This window comes from Camelus dromedarius, chromosome 9 (genome assembly GCF_036321535.1).
Source record: "Camelus dromedarius isolate mCamDro1 chromosome 9, mCamDro1.pat, whole genome shotgun sequence".
Taxonomy (NCBI): Eukaryota; Metazoa; Chordata; class Mammalia; order Artiodactyla; family Camelidae; genus Camelus; species Camelus dromedarius.
This window is the reverse complement of record NC_087444.1, coordinates 66,813,870-66,834,822: the sequence shown is the minus strand read 5'-3', so window position 1 is coordinate 66,834,822 and position 20,953 is coordinate 66,813,870. Positions and strand designations below refer to the sequence as shown.

General features: G+C 36.3%; 1 protein-coding gene across 1 annotated transcript in view; it reads right to left on the bottom strand.

Moving 5' to 3' along the window:
* LOC116150500 (ankyrin repeat domain-containing protein 26) overlaps positions 1-20,294 on the bottom strand; it is a 31,516-nt gene extending 11,222 nt beyond the window's left edge. Inside the window, exons 1-13 of the mRNA XM_064489579.1 lie at positions 20,242-20,294; positions 19,612-19,640; positions 19,356-19,428; positions 17,339-17,584; positions 15,735-15,808; positions 13,852-14,592; positions 11,612-11,766; positions 8,498-8,531; positions 8,076-8,217; positions 5,692-5,905; positions 4,467-4,569; positions 3,322-3,822; positions 1,707-1,862 (exon numbers count right to left, since the gene is read on the bottom strand). Coding sequence (XP_064345649.1) covers positions 1,707-1,862; positions 3,322-3,822; positions 4,467-4,569; positions 5,692-5,905; positions 8,076-8,217; positions 8,498-8,531; positions 11,612-11,766; positions 13,852-14,592; positions 15,735-15,808; positions 17,339-17,584; positions 19,356-19,428; positions 19,612-19,629 — 2,457 coding nt within the window. The 5' untranslated portion in view covers positions 19,630-19,640; positions 20,242-20,294. The remainder of the gene's footprint in view (positions 1-1,706; positions 1,863-3,321; positions 3,823-4,466; positions 4,570-5,691; positions 5,906-8,075; positions 8,218-8,497; positions 8,532-11,611; positions 11,767-13,851; positions 14,593-15,734; positions 15,809-17,338; positions 17,585-19,355; positions 19,429-19,611; positions 19,641-20,241) is intronic.
* Positions 20,295-20,953: the final 659 nt, after the last annotated feature.

The following is a 20,953-nucleotide window of genomic DNA, read 5'->3' as shown; positions in this document are numbered from 1 at the left end:
CCTGAGCCTGACACCCCAGCAAGCAAGACCTGCTGGGGAACTGAGTAGGGATAAGGGTGTTTCTCATATGGAAGCAGTAAGAAAGCATTGTGGCTAGTGAGTAGATTATGCTGGTTTTTGAATGTCTCCATAAATTTTCAAAATTAATTCCATAAAAAAGGTGGAATATGGGCCAACCTTAAGTGACTTGCTCCTAATGAAGAGAATACAGTGAAGGTGGCACTGGGTGAACGGCAGGGCTAGGTTTGAAAAGGCATTTCAGCTTCTGCCTCACTCTTATCCCTGGAACCCATTCTTATGTTGTGGGCAAGCTCAGGCCACAGAGACAGCTTAGGTGTTCCAGGGAAGGGGGCCCAACTGCCTGCCCCACCAGAGCTGCAGCCAACTGCCAACATCAACTGTCAGACATCAGTGGATGAAGCTTCAAGTGATTCCAGCCCCCCACCTTCCAGCTGCCCCACCTGAAGCTGAGAGGAAGAGAGGCCAGCTGTCTTGGCCACACTTTTCCTAAATGCAGATTGTGAACAAAATAAATTCTTGTTTAAGCCACTGAACATTGGGGGATTTGTTAGGCAGTAACAGATAAACAGAAAAATGGATGAGAAAAGATAATAAGAAATGTAACTTCTATATAGTAGAAATTGGTCTCCTACAAACTGTAATGTAATAAACGTTGAGATTAACTTAATGACAAAGTGCTGATGAGAAGAAGCAGATAACTTAAAGAAAGACCTAAGAACTAGAGAGAAGGAAGATTTTTTAGAGTTCCCTTCAATTACAATTTCTTATAAATAGGCATGTATGCCTTTTGACAGTTTCCCCTCAACTTTGAGGATAAGGAAGACTGGTAGGCAAGGAGACATATGATTTGAAGACTAATAATTGAAAAACAACTAGAAATAGTTTACCGAAATCAGGAGATACTAACTATGCATCCTAAATGAGTGAATTATATGTTACGTGAATTTTTTTTTTTTTTGGATGTGGGAAAGTACTTCGGTTTTACTTATTTATTTTGAGAGGAGGCACAGGGGATCGAACCCAAGACCATGTGTATCCTAAGCATGTGCTCTACCAGTTGAGTTACACAATCCCCCCTATATTATGTGAATTATATCTCCATAAAGTTAAAAAAAATCCAAAGGCAGGATCTAGAAAATTTTCTTAATTCTCTATTTTGGGTGTACCTACACGATCTGAACTTCTCCATGCGTTTACAACACGTCTAAAATGAAAAGAAAATGAAGGCAATGCCTAACTCCAACTGGTTTGTATAATGACTTTTCTGCACAAGTTATCCTGAAATCCATGTAATCGATACACACAGATTCTATATCCATTCACAAAAGTGAGGATGAGACATGACAATTTTCTGGACCATGCCATGAAACATTATCCTCTGATTTTTATCTAGCTTGCCTCACTGTGGTGAGAGATCACTCAAAAAATACTGTTTAATAGGAAAAAAGTTAACGTCTGTGAGGAAAGATTTATAATTTTCAACTTCTCTAAGGATAAATATTGTAAGAAAAAAATATATAAAAAATGGCAGAATGAGAGTCAAAGTTTAAGAAACAAATGCATCATACAGATAATAAAGCTGTAATTATAATGAAGATGCAAAAGAAAGCTGTCCCTGAACAGCTAGTGTCCTATAACACCATGCGCTGTACATTCACGGCTGACGTGCTCAATTTCATACATACTTGGTCTGCAATTTGATGTAATTTCCTCTCTAAATCCTGTGTCTTATTTTCGACATTAGTCTGATGACGTGCTGTTGTCACCTCCAGGGAAGCTTCCAACATGAACACTTTCTTTCGGGTGTCAGTCAGCTCTTGTTGAAGCCGTCTCACACAGGCCTAAAAGGATAACTCTGTTACTGATTTTTAAGTCACTTTATCATTAAGTTACATTAATAATATATAACTCCAACATATGGACTTTGAGAACTATCCCCACAGACATCAATTCGCCTTCTTTTACCCATAGGTACACATTCCTGTTTACTGACTTTTGTTAAAGACACAGAAGGCATGACCCTCCTGCCTTTTTGACAGTAAGTTAACTTAGACAATGGATGCATCCCCACCAGCCATTCCCTGCCCCTCCCAGGAAGTGGCCAAGCTTTACCCCCACTGAAGTCTCAAACAGAAAGGGGTGTGCGGGTGGGATGAGTGGTGGTAAATTCCACACTGTGGAACATTCTTTCTCTTTCTCATTAGAGGCTTAATTTCAGAGTTCACATATTCAATTTGGTGCTTAAATCCTTCCAATAGACTCCTATCTCACAATAAAAATGAAGTTATTCCAATGGCCTTTGGGGACCCTAGACAACCTGGCCTCCCCTGCCTCCTGGACTGCAGCTCCTACAGCTCCCCCCACCCCTCCCACTCACTGCCTTCCTGCCGCTCAGGACTCTGGCCACTTCTCCTCAGTCTGAAAATGGGACACCACTGCCAAACTCGTACAGCACAGAGCACCCCAGTTCCTCTGTACTGGACAAACTTAGATCCAAATGGCAGTAACTGAGCCTTGGAATGAGAATTGTGAGCAGATTATTTGAAAAAATGTTCAAAGTAAATTATAAATAGATGGGGGGGAAGACTAAGGCAAACACAGTTTTGCTAAAATTCACATTAGTCCCAAATTATGACTGAATGAAAAGTAGATGACTTTAAGGAGTGGAGAGGTCACAGCAATACATGATTTGAGATGGAAATATTTCTGAATTTAATTCCAATTGACATGAATAAAAAGAAAATTATATCAACTAAAAATGTATGAAAAGCTACTGAAGGAAAAGTACTACAAGATGCAGCATTTACATATCACTTCATCTGGGAAATCTGGATTTGACTGTCAAAGTAATCCACACAACTGAATCTTCTCTCTCTCTTCTCTTTTCTTTTACTTTTTTTGTTCACACAACTGAAGCTTAATTTCAAACTACTCATTTTAGGTATGAGCATTTCATTTATCTGCTTCATCACGATACTAAAATGTGGTGACAGAAAGATTAATATGATTTGGGTAGTATAAGACTAAATTGCTAATACCTGCCTGTATCTGTCAACAACTTACAGCTTAATCTCTTAAAATTTCAGGCGACAAGGCATATTTACTCAAAGTAAAACACCTCTCATTTCTAATTTTTGTTTACTGGATACAAGATATGCTTTTTGTCTGCTTTACAGGGTATATATTTATAGCCCACACATTTTTAACATTCAACTAGTTTCAACATTTAGCTTTCATCGGACACTGCTTTGAATTTTCTTTGAGGAAGTCTGAAAATTAGTTCTGTTTCTGGGTACTTACTTGCATGTCTCCTCTGTCAGTTTCATACTGATACATTCTGTCTTTTACACATTTGCAGTCATTGATTAATTCCTTGTTTCCTTCCTCCAGCATCAGATGTTGTTTACGTGTGGCTTTACTCATATGATCTGGAAACGGCTCTGGGATATTAATTGTCTTTTTACTTTTGGCTTCATTTTGAGCAACTTCCAGTTGCTGTCGAAGCAACATGTTTTCACTTTGTAGTTCACACAATCTGTCCTCCAAGAATGCCTGCTTTGCAGCGTATTTATTGACTTTCCCTTGTTTGTGCCGATACAAGGGTTCAATTTCCTTGTTTGAACAGTGGGCTTGGCTTTGGTCTCTATGCACACATTCTAATACCGTCACTGGTCTAAGAGCATCTCTCCTGGGATGTAGCTCAATTTCTGGGCCACGGTATTGACTTTCAGCTTCAGGAAGTTGCGGAGGAAGCACCTCGCCGTTACCTTTTGGGTCAGACACCTCAAAATTCATTGTGTCCTGTAAGTGAAACGACTCATCTCTTACTCTTTGAACTGTACTCAATAAGCTGACGTATCACAATTTCCTTTGAAGTGTAAGACTAATCTCTAAGTTTATACAATAAGAAGTTTGCAATAACTGGATATCCAATTGGAAAAACTTAAGGTGGATACAAGTCTCAAACTTTATACAAGCAGAAATCCCCAAAAGTTCAAAAATTTAATTTAAGACTGTGAATCCATGAAAGTAAAAAGAAATCACAGAAGAATGTTTAAGAAGCTGAGAACTGGAAAGGCTTTTCTTTCTCTGAAATACAACAAACCCAGAAGGCTTACAATAAAAAATGAAAAAATCTGACTACACTTAAATATTGTATCTCATATCTAATCTTTACAGCTACCCCCTCAGTAAGAGCCTTAGCTCTGATTATATAACAATTTACCTTCCATTCCTTCATTCAGAAAAGACACAGAGCATCTACTAGATGCCAAGAACACCAAGAAATTAGTAAGTTAAGCTGTAAATGTCATAGTTCCTATTTAGGATGAGATAACTTTTAAATTTGCTTTAAATGAAAATATAGATCAATTCAAAAGAATAGTATAAATACTATTGATGAAACAGTGTTAGAGATATGAAATTTTCTCCTAAGACTAATTTACCTGACTCGGTTTATTCCTTATGCTCTTCAGTTCAAATTCTAGTGGTTGGAGAGTGCTTTCAAGTTGCTGTTTCTGGAAAACCTGTTCATTGTATTGTTTCTCCCTGAAAATTAATTTTGTTAGAAATTAAAAAGTTCATTTTATGATCTGGTTCTTCACATGCCGGTTTATTACCCTAACGGAATTTCTATCTTCTCATTTTGTTTTTCATTTCTAAGTCTCACATTTTAAATTCCTCACTTCAATCTCTTCATAAAGATATATATATTTGAAAAGTAGCAATGAAAAGACATAATGCTACTGAATTTCAGTCAAGAGTAACTCTGGTGAATAGTGTAGGAAAGAAATTTTGCAATTATTCAGTAAGTTATGAGTTAAAAATTACCCCCTTTTTCCCACATAGCCATAAATAACTCCTTTATTAGAACAGAGAATTTAGTTACTTATTAAGAGAAGTTGCTGTTTAGAAACAAGTTTTTAAGTTCATGAGAAATAAAATTTCAACTCCATGAAATACTACAGGTATTCCTAAATGGTCTACAGTGGGAGGTAACATCCACAGATGTCTTTTCCAGAACACAGATCCCCTAATTAGCATAATCCAAGGCGAGGCTGGGGAGTCTGCTACCTGACGCCCTACACTTTATGTTTCTTCTTTTGCAACACTTTGAACTTACCTTGTTGACTATTATTTATTTAGTAAATCATTTTTAAATCCCTTTGGAAACAAGGCAGGATCCATAGTAAGTAATTAAACAATAAAGAGTAATCTGTGCTTTCAGCATACACCTTTGAACTGATCTTATCTCTGCATGAGAGAGAAGCTGAAGAAATTAACCAGTAATCACTTTCCACTTTAGTTTTTAGTCCATCTATTCATATGTCAAGAATAAAACTGCATAATTTTTTTAAAGTTTCTGCCTTGAGACAATTGTTCATTTCATAATTCTGCAAGTGGGAATGTAAAGTAATATAAACTTTCTGGGGGACAATTGGGAGATAAGGATCAAAGATCTTTTTTTAAAGAAATATAGAATGAGGAGATATATATATATATATATATTGCTGTTTTATTTCCAAGAGTCTCATATTCCACAATATTAATGAAATTTTCTCCCCTGTAAAATCCCAAAAGTTCAGTGAGCAATCATAAGACTTCTCCTACATATCTTCATATTAAATATAAAGAGTTGAAATATTTCTTTAAAACTAAGGAATTCAGTACCTCATACTGCAGAGCTCTCGTTCCCACGCCACATTTTGACGTTCTAACTGTGAATTCATTTGTCTTGTTTCCAAAAGCTCTTTTTGTAGCTTGTTAACCTTATTTTCCATTTTTTTAACTTTTCCTCTAAGTAGTTCACAGTCAGATTCTTTACATTCTATTAAGCTTCTGAATGAATGAACTGCATTCTGAATTTTCAATAAGGTAGCATAATCTGCATTAGGAAGAAAACACAAATAGAAATAAGATGAATGAGTAATTTTTTGTGTATAAAGGACTGTGCAATTCGCATTCACTCATCCATACATTGAACAGATGGTACTGAGCATCTATTCTGTGGAAGACATTCTTCTAAGCTCTGCAGACATTAAAAGAATGACAAAGTAATATTGTGAACATTATGTAAATAAATTTGACAATTCAGATGAAGTGGGTAAATTCCTCGAAACAGAGAAATTACAAAAGCTCAATTAAGAAAGAACACATAAGCTAAAAAGCCCTATATCTTAAAAACCAAAATGAAAGTCCTATTTAAAGACCTTACCACAAAGAAAATTCCAGTCCCAATGGTTACACTGGTGAATTCTACCCAATATTTTAGGAAAATTTAATACCAATTCTACAGAAATTCTGTTGAAAAAATGAAGAGGAAGAAATATGTCCTCATTCTACAAAACTAGCATTAACCTGAATCCAAAACCAGACAAAGGTATTACAAGAAAGAAAACTAATGTCATGAAAATGGAGGTAAAATTTCTAAACAAAACATTAGCAAATTAAATCGAACAATACAGGATCATTCATCATGGCCAAGTGAGGTGTATCCCAAGAATGCAGGGCTGCATTAACACGTAAAAATCAATTAATGTTATTTATCATATTAACAGACTAACAAAGAAACATCATATGATCATGTCAGTGGATAAAAAGAGGCACTTCCCAAACCTTAACATCTATTGCTGATAAAAACTTCCAGCAAACTTGGAACTAAGGGAACGTCTTCACTATGACAAAGATCTGTGCCAGCTCTACAGCTGACACCATGCGCAATGGTGAAAAACGGAACGCTTTTCCCAGAAGGTGGGGAACCGGACAGGAATGGCTTCTCTTACTCCTTGTATTCAGCACTGTACTGGAGCCAGTGCAATCAGGCGAAATAAAGAACCAAAAGACATCTGGATGGGAAATGAAGAGGTAAAACTGTCTGCTAATCAGCGGGGAATATGATTACATGGTGCGAGTCAGCTAACTCCAACCTGTGGGCTGGGTTGCTTGCTTTGGTAAATAAAGTTTTACTGAAATACAGCCACATCCATTAACTTCTGTATTGTCTATGGCTACTCTTGTCATAACAGTGACAGAGCTGATTAGCTGTGACAGAGAACGTATTTATTGTCTGCATGTCTTAAATATGAACTATCTTTAGTAAGACAGTAGTTTAAAGAAGAAAAAGCTTGACCACCTTTGGTTTCATAGAAAATCTGAGACAATCCATAAAAAGGCTACTAGAACTAATCAATGGGCTCAGCCAGGTTGGAGGGCACAGTCAGTATACAGAAATCAACTGTATTTCTATCATCAGAAACTAAAATTTAAATTATATTATTTTAAAACAAACAAACAAATAAAAATATACTACTTACAACCGCACTGAAAAAGAAGAAATACAGGTAAACTCATGAAAGACGGAAAGACCCAGACACTAAAAACTCTAAAATATTACTGAGAAAATCAAGGAAGACCTATATAAGTGGAGAAATGAAATTTGTTCAGGGTTACAAATTCCATATTGTTAAGAAGTCAATTCTCCCCAAATTAATCTACAGATTCAACATAATCTACATCTAATTTCTAGGACACTAGCAGACTTTTTTTTTTTTTTTTTTTTTGCACATTGACAATCTGATTCTAAAATTCATGTGGAAAGAAGGGTAATAAAATGAAACAAGATGAATCCAGAGGACTGTGGCCTTTAACCATGGAGATGTGAGAAGCAGTAGCTGGATTTTAAGCAAGGGGGTAACAAAAATCTGAATTTTAAAAACTATCTAGTAATCACGGTTGCGGTGTAGACCAAGGATCCAGGAGATGGAACGGTGGAGAAAAAAGTCCTGAGGTGATTTCAGTGTTCTAGGAGGGAAGTAGTGATAACCTGACCTTGGGTGAAGGCATAGGAGCGGCAGAGTCAACAGACAGCACAGGGAGTGGGAACGGTCACAGCCCCTGGCTGGCAGCGCACAACACGTCTGATTCTGCTTTAACACAAAGCAGGTTTCTGAGACGCAGCGGACTGTTACGTACCCGCGCTCCCTGGGGCAGCACTAGGTGTGCACACGTTACCGCGAGATACTTCAAAAGGCTTTGTAGTCATACAGGGGCCCTACCTTTCCCCTCCAGGCCAAGTCGTTCGATTAGCCTCAGGGTGTTCTTATAATTAGGGTAAGGCGACTCGCAGTCCTCAGAAGCTGTTTCCGGTGACAGAGTTAAGTCATCGAGGTCACCCACAGAATTCACCTGCTCTTTGACCTACAAATAAATAATGCTATTTCACAGTGTCTCCAAGAAAGTTATAAAATATGCTCAGTGTACTGAGGTGATAAATATCCATCTTTTTCTGAGAGCAAAAACACAGACACTTCTTGAAAGAGCTGATTTTTGTCAAAAGGCTAATTTTATCAATAGTGTTTCCAAATTATTTTTAAGTAAATGTCTCTACAACAAAGGAGGATTTTCTGTTTTTCCACTCTATGTTTTATAAATTGTTTTACTAAAGGATAATATTTTTATAATTAATATTTTTCTATACCTTGTCCTTTTTAGCAGATGTTTTCTTTGAAGACCTAAAAAAAAAAAAAAAAAAGAAAAAGCAATTCATTTCAGCCAAATACTAAATAGTGAAAATACAAGAAATATGTAAACATGTTATTTTTTATATAAAATCTTTGCATTGATAATTAATTTTCAATACAAGGGAATAAACATAAATGGAAACCATAACATTAAAGGACAAAGAAAGTATATCAATTATATTATTAACAATGTATTAAATTTAGATCAAGTGGACAAACAAAGAAAAAGGAAGAACATAAGGTTACTTGCATTATTTGATAGGAAAAAATATACCAGGATTTTCCTGTTGTTGTCATTTTCAATAAAAACTGGTATTTAAGGCACTAAAACCAATTTGGAAAGTATTACTTAAGTCCTAATATGAAAAAAACCCTTTTCGAATAATCATGGAATTAGCTTTCTCGAGGACTTAGTACGCAACTGCTATGCATTATTATCAGCACTTTACATGTCTTAAAGACATTTTAATCCTCTCAACAATCCTGGGAAATAGGTAATACATTAGGTACTTTACCCAGGAAGAAAATGAGGCACAGAAAGGCTAAGTCACTTGCCAAAGCCCCTGTGTCTGCCCAGAATTCCAACCCAGGCAATCTGGCTTCAATACGTGCATTTCACAATATGCTAAGAAAGTAATATTTATTTTTAAGTATTTTTAACTAATGTAGTAAATGAATCTCTATTATTATTCTATGTCTAGGTATAGTTATAAATAATAATTTCTGGGGCATATATCCAGAAGGAACCCTACTTCAAAATGACACCTGCACCCCAATATTCTAGCAGCACTATTTACAATAGCCAAGGCATGGAAACAGCCTAAATGTCCAACAGATGACTGAATAAAGAAGAAGTGGTATATTTATACAATAGAATACTATTCAGCCCTAAAAACCAACAACATAACACCATATGCAGCAACATGGATGTTCCTGGAGAATGTGATTCTAAGTGAAGTAAGCCAGAAAGAGAAAGAAAAATACCATATGAAATCACTCATATGTGGAATCTAAAAATAAAACAAAACAAAGCAAAAATTCAAAACAGAAACAGACTTATAGACATAGAATATAAACTTGTGGTTGCCAAGGGGGCTGGGGTTGGGAAGGGACAGACTGGGATTTCAAAATGTAGAATAGATAACCAAGATTATACTGTACAGCACAGGGAAATATATATAAGAATTTATGGTAGCTCACACCAAAAAAAAAAAAATTGTGTCAATGAATATATGTATGTTCATGTATAACTGAAAAATTGTGCTCTACACTGGAATTTGACACAACATTGTAAAATGACTATGACTCAAAAAAGTTAAAATAATAGTAATAATAATTTCTGAATCTTAACACCTATTTTTTAAAAATAAAAAAACTTTAGACCTAGGCAATATTGGAAATCATCTTTCAATAAAGATTTGCTTTTGTTAAAGAAATTAATCAGTGGGCATTCATTATCCATTCAGCTGTTTGTTCATGCATTTGACATGTCCTTATAGAGCAAACAAAACATGTTAATGACACTTTTGGTACAGGAATGATGGCTTTTGTAATTTAGAACTTAGTAATCCAAAATTAATCATCTGTGATAGACTGTTAATAGTTTATTATTCTATTGTATATAAACAAAATCTTCCCCTTCTTCCTAGAATCTAAACAAATATTAAGTTAATATAATCTGATAGTTTACAAAAGCATACAAAACCATAGCCACCCATGATGATACTGTCAAAGACACTATAATATCTAGAATCATCAAGGAATGATTAAACCCTATTCAGTATGGCCTAAGTGTGTGTATAGTTATTATGAGTATACAATTTAAAAAAATCTATGTACAATAGTGTAATTTTAAAGTCACTATCTGCATATTGAATTGTGTAAGAATATTACGCTTCAGAACCAATGAATAAGCCCTTACAACAACTATATGTGAATAGACGTTTACTAGAATATTTTAAAGATAATGTAGTACAATCAATACACTTTCTTATACCGGAAATGCAAACAAGGTTAAACTGAAAATCATCTCTTCTACGGAATCAATTCCAACAGCAGAGAGACATGCTCTACAAACTACCAACTTATTATTAAAAAAAAAGAAAGGGAACCCCCACGAGCCCCACATCCCCCTTCAGTTATCACCCAGTCCTCTCCTGCCTTCCCAGTGAATGTTTTCTAAGGGGCTGTTTAGACCGATTCACTGCAGCCCGGCTTCCATGGGGAAGTATTATTGAAACGACTTCTGGTCAAAGGCACTTGTCCTCATCTCAACCTTTTGGCAGCGTTCCTCTGATAGTTGAGAAATACCTTGCCTAGGCCTTTGCACTATATGATGCTGTTCTATTTCCAGAGAAGGTAATCACTGCCAATATGTCTTCACCTAGAGATAAAGAATTTGTAGACTTTCCCTGCCATGACCTAGATCTCCTTCACTTAAACTGCTGTTGTCACTCATGTGCAGGAGACCACCAGCCAGTGAGGCAGTCTTCTCAAATACATGTGAAGTCACAGATGCTTTTAATGTCTGTTTTCCACTTTCATTCTTCTTTACTTCCTTCATAGGCAAGCCAGGAGAGCTACTTTAAAACAATCCATAAAAAAGCCAATTTTTAAAAAATAATTCTACTAATAAATTTTAAGAAACCAATTTTTGAAAAATTCCAACTCTTATCCATCTTCAGTCATTTAATAATTCACAAAATGGTTATCAAGTGCCAACCATAGGCAAGGAAATACAAATTCTTGCTTCAAGGCAGATTTACAATTATGATACAATGTGATACGCAAGAGCTGACATATGGAAAGTAATAAGTGAGCATAAGGAAGGCTTTACAGAAGAGGGGAAACAAGCAGGTCATGAGCATAAGAGACAGGAGGAAATGATTCTACCTAAGAGATTAGAATGTGAGCACAAAGATTAGGCATTTGGAATCTAAGAGTGTCCTCAGAACCTGGAAGGAAGAGTGCAAAATACATGGAAGCAAGTACAGAGATGAGTCTGGGAAGAAATTCTGAACAATACTAGGAAAATAATAATTATCTACTATTGAATACTGATATACGCTTACCTATCAGAAATTTCTTTCTGCAGAGCAGGTAACTGCTGGTCATCAGTTTCTCCCCTCTTCCTCCGCTGAGTTCGTCCTTTATAACAGTTGCCATCACACATGGTTTCTGATCCTTCCAGTTCACCACTTTTGTTCCTGTTCTCTTCTCCTTTAACCTTTAGTGAAAGTTTGATACAAAAGGTAATTATTACTTTATTCATGATAAAGACTTTCTTTCCATTCATTTTATCATTTGACTCAGAGTTTGCCCTGATTTCAATTGATTAAAATATATTTGTTCTTACTTTAATTTTATCATTTCAAGACATTGAAATGTTTGTAAATTCTGCTTCTTTCTGTTTGAGGAAAAGAAAGAGAATTTCCAAAATTTTAAAAGGGCTTTCTTAATGTTGTGCTGTTACATCCACTCTTCTGCATGTGAATGGCAGAGACAGAGAAATAAAAAGACAAAGTCATAAAATTTGTCCTCTTCTGTCTTTACCACCTAGATTTTGTATTAAACAGCCAGACTTAGAAGATGTCACACCTTGGCGCTTCAGTAACACAAAGGAAACAATCTTCTTTCTGTGCTAAAGCTATCCTTTCCCCACTACATTTTATAATTCTTGTTTCATTTGGATCCTGGGGTATCAAAAAAGTGGTGTTTAATAAAATATATAAACCCAAGTTTACCGAAAGGAGCAGAGTGAAACTGATGAATTGCCAGTTAGTGTGGAATTCTGGAAAAGGAATAATGATTCCCAATTTCACATTCAATAACCATGACCATTTTATAGCTAGAGGGCATAGGAGCAGTGAGTGATCTACCTTAGCCCCACTGTCTACTGATAATGGGAACACAACCAAGAAAGGTCAAGTGATTTGTCCAAAGCCCCTAAAGCAGCAATCTTCAGCATTTCACGGTGTCAAAAGAGATGATACAATTCTCTAACACTGAATCTAATAAAGTACCAAATAAATTCATCAAATTGATCAGATAAGTTAAAAGGGTGACTTTGGCAAAGCTGGTGGCAGGGCTCATCTCCTTTTTCTATTAAAGGAGAACACCTTCAGATTTCTGTCTACCTTTCACACTCTTTGCACTCACACAAAAGAACACACACACACATTTAAAAAATCCATTACTAGAAGTGAAGAAAACCATTCAGTGCATCTCAAAACTCAAGATTTCTCCTTTGGAGATAAATAAATGTTTTTTTCCCTGAGGGTTCATACTACCTATATGATAAAATCATACATGTCAAAACTTACTACATTTTATTAAATAATACAATGTAAGGGTCTGACTCAACAGAAACCCCCAAGAGTGGTGATTCAAGAATATGTGGGAGCACATGTATTTGTTCTTAAGTATATCTCAGAGTGGCCGTGATGGAATTCTAAGTGTCCAGTGATCAGTAAGACACATAAGCCACACTCACTAAAGCACAATGAACGGATCAGTTTAGTGAGAGTGTGTGCTTATATCCCTTCTCTCAGTCACTGCTTCCTTCCCATTGTATGGAAATGCAACTTATATTTAAGCCAATAGATTAAAAACAAACAAACCAACAAACCTTGAGCTTATTATATTTCCTAAGCCATATCACTTGCATTTATTCTGGCTCAGAAGGTCACGTGGCACACAGCTGAATTACTTTCCCACTTCATATGAAAGACTGACACAGACACTTATGTTGATTAAGGAACCAAATCCAGGAAAATACTTCCCTGAATTCGTGTTATTTAGATGGCAGAAATAGTCTGTTTCTACACAATTACATATTTAGATCTCCCCTATTTTATACAAAAGCTATTTACATAAGTGGAAAATCAGATCAGATATGGATTAGAATGGAACAGATGATTGATAAAGAGAAAAACCAGAGAAGCATCAAAGGAATCTCTACCTCTTTTGGAAGCTGAATTTTCTTTTTCCAAAGCCAGGAATTCTACTTGTAACATGCCTACCTCATTCTTAAACCTTTGCATATCTTGGTGGAACTCTTTTAGATACACTTTGTTATGCTACCATTTGATGGGGAAGAACTCACATTTCCTAATTTGGGGTCCATGAGTTTAGAGTTATTAGCACCGCAGTTAACTGCAAGCAATGGCTTCTGGAGCTGGCCTTGTATTGGTTTGGTTTTCTTAGAAGTATTTGAAACAGCAGACATAGCGTGACATTTTGTCTGAATCATTTGTTTCATCTCACTGGATTGGGCAAGCCACAAGACAAAAATGGTTTTTGGGCCACTTACCAGAGGTGTATGTCTGATCTCTGATTTCCAGGGAGTATTTCGGCTCCTTTTTTGTTTTCTTTTCATATCAATTTCTTGGTTTTCTTTCAGCAGCAGCCGAGCTCGGTTCCTTACTTCATTTTCTCTATCAGTAAAGAAACCCTCCTCATTTTTGTCACAAACATGTTCAGTGTCTGGTGTGTCATTTTCAGTTAACTTATTTTCATTTAAATAAAGTTTTGAAGATGACTGGCAGCCATACTTTGCTGAATCAGCCTTGGAGTAAGATGGGGAAACACTTTCAACAGTGGGCTCTTCGTGTTGAGGGAACGCCTGGAATCCTACAGAGATGGAGGCTCCAGGTGCACCTTGTTCCTCAGAATCACATATATTCTTTGTCACACTGGAAGGTAGTTCCTTTAAGTCACCAAGTAGTTCAGAGTTGCCATGTAGTGACTCTGTCTTACGATGAACAGTAATTTTGCATTTTTCACGGATTTTACTGACTTTCTGATTTAACTTCTTTGTGATAAATTTTGTATTAATTTTCCAGTGTAATTTGCCTTTTTTGACCCACATGTCCTCATGCTTCTCCACACAAGAATGTTTTGAAGATACAGGTACGTCCTTTCTGTCCTGTTCCTTATTCATTCCTGGTTCTCCAGGCATTTTTTGCAGATGCACAGGTGAAAGATTAATCTGCCTGATTTGACCTTCAGATTTCTTTTCTTTCACAGTACATGCTTGTAAAACATATTTATCCTTAAGTAGTCAAGTACAGATAAAGAAAAATTAGAAAATAATTAAAATTTAACAAACTTCCTAATCTATGTTTGGCTACTCACAAACTAAGAAGTGAAAAATAACTTGCCTTAGCCTTGAAATAGGAGAAAAATAGGAACTCAGAAACCTAACTTTGTCACTGTTTGAACTAAACAATTCATACATGTTAAATCTACCAAGAATTAGAGATTAGATTTTTAACATTACAGAGGCTTCCTCACTAAAAAATAGTTCACCTCACATACCTTAAATAGTGGGCCCCTCCAGTGCATGTAAAGGTTTTTTAAAAAAGGACTAATAACCAGAGAATAGGCAAACTGTAAATTATTAGGTGCCAGATTCAATTAACTTCAATCAGAAACAGGAACAAATTCATAAATTTTAATGCAAAGTGTATACTATGATAGTGATCTACCTCAATATGTGTTCTCTGCATCCATCCAGGTGTATTATACTCTAGTATTCACTAGTGAGAGTGAATAAAAAAATTTTTAATTATATTTACTGATTTCCTACCCTGAAATGAAATAAATTAGAAAGGTTTTGTTTGTTCCCTAAAAGGAAAGGTCCAATCCTGGAAGGTTTGATTCTCTTAATAGGCAGTTGGGTTGACTCTATGACACCTATTCTCTCCCTGATTGTAGATTCTGAAATCAACTACATAGAGGTCGCAAGACAGAAGAAATCTTTCATCTGGGCATCAATGACTTGCAATTTTAAATTGCAAATTTTGGACCACTGGGTATGACTGTTCCTTACATAAAACTAACACAGTGGTCATCACTGTTATATTGTTTACAATTTGAACTACTTAATCACATGATTTATTATTTGATATCACCTTCTTTATCATGTGAGGCAGTTATAAAAATGGAAGAAGTAAACAATATTCAGGAAGGAATTTTGCCTCAATTTCAAGGACAAATTTTAACTATAAATTATTAAAGACCCTAACAATACTTTAAGCTTTGTAACTAGATAAAATGCTATTAAAAACAGAATATGAAATAATTATTTATTGACTCTAAAAGTGTAGTTTGAAAGGCAATTTCTTTTGAACTGTGTTATTAAAGCACAGAAAACAATATTAAACAGAAATTTAAATTTACATTTTTACATACCTGTGACTGGTTGTTTTCACTTCCATCACGTCCTTCTTGCTCTTCCTTCGATGCCATTTCTAAGTCTAGGTCTGCTGGAAAATGAATATGCGTAATTAAAGTTAACTGCTTAGAACAGCTATATAAAAGGCAACATCTCTATAAAAATAGATAAAAAACATTACATCAGTTGACAGTTTAAATTAAGCTTAATCTTTAGCTGAATATTTACTTCTTTAAGTAATACTTCTAATTATCTAAAACTTCAAGGAAGTGTTTGGGAAATACTAGATGTTACCAGATTAAAGGCACACAAACATTTCAAGGTTTCATTCCCAAATTCATCCACCAGACATGAACAAAACAAAGAGAAACAGTACAAAATTTAAAAATACAGTAGAAACATACAGAGTCACAATAGACTCTATTCTCTACATCCTAACTACCTTTTTAACAACATACCAAGCTTCAAGAGCAATGCTATTCATGGTTCCCAAAATTACTGTTACTTTTTATGCTTTTATCTTTCCTTAATCTGAAATCTTTCCCTCTATTGTTGTAACAAATTTCTTTTCCTCATTTAAGACTCAGCCTGCTTTGTGAAGTCCTCCTTGATTACAGCTATCTTTCTACAGAGACACAGGGATCTCTTTCCTTGGAGCTACCTTGGTTCTTCACAGATTTTTCTAGTGTATCTTCATCAGCTGAGCTGTAAACTATTTCTTTACATGTCTATCCTCTTTGCTCCTTTGCTGTAGAGGACAAACTCTTAAAAGTACCTTTGTAGAAACAGTCTTTATTTATTTTACTCAATAATTACTTATTGAGTTCCTGCTTTAGCAGTAGGCACTGGAGTTTAAAGAAGAATGTGGATAATAGGTGTCAGGGAAGGCTTTTTTAGAGAGAATGCTGAGCTGAGACTTCAGCAGTGAGGTCAGCCAGCTTCCCAGGAAAGCGGGGCAGGAGAGCAAGAGAACACACAAGGCTGGGCAGGAAGGGAGAGACGCACACGAGAGGATCAATATTTGTGTGAAATCCAGGGCAGGTGAGGAGGGCATCACCAGCAGCTCAGACCACCAGAGCAAAGGACAGACAGAGGGCGCTAGAGATGGAGAGCCAGGCAGAAGTCGGACCACGGAAGCCTTGCCTGTCCCTGTAAGATGCCTGGACATTAATATGCTTTAAAGAGTGTTTCATGGTCATGTGTGCATTTGAGATAGATCACTCTACATGCTGAATATAGCTGTAACTACTATTTATAAATTCAGAGCTAGATAAAAATAAAGCTAAGAAACCATACTTTGAGAAGGGAATCTGTGGATGGCCACCTAGGTTTCCCAACCTGTCACAAAGCTCTAGACACCATCCTCCTACTGGCTCTCAGGACTGTGCTGAATACTAGTCTCAACGAAATTACTTTCTCCTAACCCTCTTTGCTATTTAATATGCTGCTTTGGTCAGAGGATGAATGTAAATGTCATGCCAAAAGGCATTGTCTGGTTCTAGGTTGCATAAAAGGAGTAAACACAAAGGAGATCCTGCCACAAAGTGATTTCTGCAAAGTCAGAGTGCGGCGAAGCCACGCACAGGTGGACTACAGCTAACTCTCTGTGCTGCTTTATTACCTTCTTTGCTGCTTTTGTTCTCTGGCAGGTGTGATTCACGCAGGCCACGGAGCACTGCATTTTCTGACAGAGACAGGGCTCCAATATTCATCTGGTCTTTATCTACTAGGGCCCTTTGCCTCAGTTCTGTGCATGCTGACTGGTCTGTGGTCACTGATTGTGATACCGACGGACATTTATTGACTTCCAAATGCTCAGCTCTTTGACCAGCCGCATTATTGGGTCTCAAACAAGTAGAATCCCAGTCTGAAGAATCCGAAAACAAAGTTTCCACTTATTAGAATGTGAATAACAATACAAACTTGACTAACTTGTACGAATTGTCTTTCCAGAGCAGCAGCCCCAAGTCCGTCCGCAGCCCCACATCCTCCTCTCCCCTCGAACACACTGCTCCTTCCCAGCTGGTTGTACTTTACATGTCACTGCTGTTCACATAGGGAGCCACTGTCTCTCTTTTTCTACTTTTAATTCTCTAGTATCTCTTATTTGGATTAACTCACACTCCCTATTAAACAGTCTATATTCTATAAGACTTTTATGAATAATTATGAGTCTTCAACATATGAATTTTTTCATTAACAAAATGTATGTCTAACCAGCCACTTACTGGACGTTTAAATATGCATGGCAGTATTGTGTCCTAGAGACATGGGTTTAAGAAAACTTAATGAACGGTACTACTTGAATTACAATGAGACAGTCTTTCCTCAATGTACCAATATCTTCAGAATTCTTTCCTTAAGGCTTGGATAAACATCATCAATTTATTTAAGAAAGGATAGCCTTGAGTGACTAATTTTTTCCATAGAAAAATAGGATAAGTCAAGGTACAAACTAGATCCAAAGAGTACAGGGTGCCATGAGACAGGAAATATGTAACAAAAATGTTTTGTTTTTTTTAAAAGAATTATGTTGTCAGATTTAAACTTTTTAAGAAAAGTTAAAGAAAAAAAGGTAAGAAATGTAGAAGTGAACTTTAAAGCCCGTTTCATCACAAGGGCCCCTGTATCATTTCACATCCATGAACCCTGTTTAAAACCGCAGTTCTCAAGTGTCATCTGAGAAGCCCTGCAGCCCCAAGTTCCCTCCATCTAGGGAGTCCACGAGGTCAAAACTATTTTCACAATAATACTGAATGCTATTTTCATTCTCATTCTCCGTTAAGTGTGCAGTGGAGGTTTCCAGATACATGACATGTGATAACATCATAGCTCTAATGGCTAATGGAATGTTTGTGTGTGCTTGTATTTTAAATCTTTCAGTTTTAGTTTCTAATATACTAAACATCAATAGATACAAACCACTTAAGAGTTCTTTGGAAGTGTCAATAATTTTTAATAGTATAAAAAGAATCCTAAACCCCAAAACTTTCAGGATTAGTGTTTTAAAAGATCGTGTCTACCAAATATTAAGGTAGGACTAATTACTTCCATCATTTTTAATAATCAAAGACACCACCCCCTCCACACACACACACTGCTAATCAAAACATCCAGTTGGCTTAAGATCTTTGGGGAAGGGAAATAGCTCAGTGGTAGAGCACATGCTTAGCATGCACAAGGTCCTGGGTTCAATCCCTAGGACCTCCATTAATAAATAAATACAGAAATAAATAAATATCATCAATGTGACAGCACTAAAATAATTAAAGTGAAATATGACTGACATGGTAGCAAGTGAAGCTTTACCCTACGTAAAGGTCAGAATTCAGTTAAGCATTTTAAAACTCTGGAAAAACCTTAGAACCTAATAATCAATCTCTCAGAATCCCTAAGGAATATGGGGATACCAAACTGAGCACTTCAGTGTCTCCGAACATCAATAGAAACATCTGAGTCAAAACTCACATTTTAAAAAATCTTTTTCTTATGCTTATATATTTTATTCAATCATGGATGCCAATTATAACATGTGCCTTATTTATGTCATCTTTCAATTATATTTGAAAAAAAGAAAGGAATTAGGAATAAGAAGACTGTACTTCATTTCAGAGTTAAATTTTTATTGCAAAATTTACCTGATTTGAATGTTTGTAAATTCTTCATTCCTCCTGGTTTATTAGGAACAGAATCTTTCACTCCAACGGCAGGCTGAATGGTTTTTGAAACAAACCGATTAATAATGTACATTTGATAAAATTTGTAGCAATAATTCAAGGGGGGAGTGTCTAGCTCAGTGGAAGTGTGCCTGTTTAGCAGTGCATGAGGCCCTAGGCTAAATTCCCAGTAACCTCATTAAAAAAAAATTCATGATAAAAGTATAAAAGTTTTTACCTTCAAGTTCGGATGCATTTCAGTAGACTCTAAAAGCCAAAAGGGACACATAATCAATTACATGTAAATATGAAAGCCAACTATCCATTCATGCAGAGTTAGTACTGAGCGCAATCCTCATGCTTGCTTTGGAAATGGGTACATTAGGTTTTGGTGTTTTGTTTTTGAGGGGCAGTTAGGACAGCAACAAGACAGAAATATGAATCCATTATAGATACTGAATAAAGAACAGGAATATAGGTTTAAAAAAACATGCAGTTGAGATTTCAAAAGTACGATTATGTTTCAAATGACTTTATAAGATAGAAACGTGCACATATACCAATGTGAACATGCTGCCTGAGGAGGAGAAAAGCGATCTTTAATCAGAAGAACAAATCAGGGCTCCAAGAAGACAAATGTGAAAGCTGATGGTAAAATGCAACAGCACAGCGTTCATGAGACTGACACCATTAGACTACAAGTATTTATCATGCTTTTCAACTTGTCCTATCATTTAGGAAGTCCACAGTTGTGATGGCAGTTCATTTGAAAGTGCAATTCACTTATCATCAAAGTGTGATGAATTGATCAGCTTGGATACACACTTGTAGAATAATAGTTCATAAAAATATGCATTTTTTTCCATACCCACATGAGCTATTGGTTTGCCTACATTTCTTGGATCCTCTAGCCATCGAAGTTTCTTGATCCACTCATGCAAGAAAGAATGTATACTGAGTTTTCAATATTGAAATCTGATGATCAAAAATAAAATTTAATTGCCACAGAATTATTAGAGATTAAAAGTCTTTTATATTTCAAAACCTTTGTAGTATTCACTGAAAATAACAACTTTAACATTTATGGAAAGAAGCTTATTAATTTCTTTTTTTCCTCTATACACAAGTCTACCCTCTGAGCGTGGTCTGAAGACCAGCCATGAAGGCATCACCTGAGATTGTTAGAAACTGCTCAGAATGTGCAGTTTTCACTGGGTCCCCAGGTGACTGAGTAAAATTTGAGAAACTCTGGTCTATACCGAGTCTGCTTCTACAGCACTTGGACTTAATTGAGCCTTCTGAAATCCAGCCTCACGCGCCTCCCTGTAACACTTCCCCAAAAGCTGCATCAGAAGTTGCAGACTTTCCAACGGACTCTTTACCAGGCTCCAGCTCCCCTGACCTCCCCGGAATGCACCGTGCTCTCTTCCTCTTTCCCACTCTTCTGTTGGCCTCTGAGACACCATCCTATATGGCAGCAACACGCTGCATGACACGAAGGTCCAGACATTTACAGCTGACCACACATGCCTATGCTCATCCACGGCAGGTACCCCCAGCTCTGCGTGATCAGGTACCGC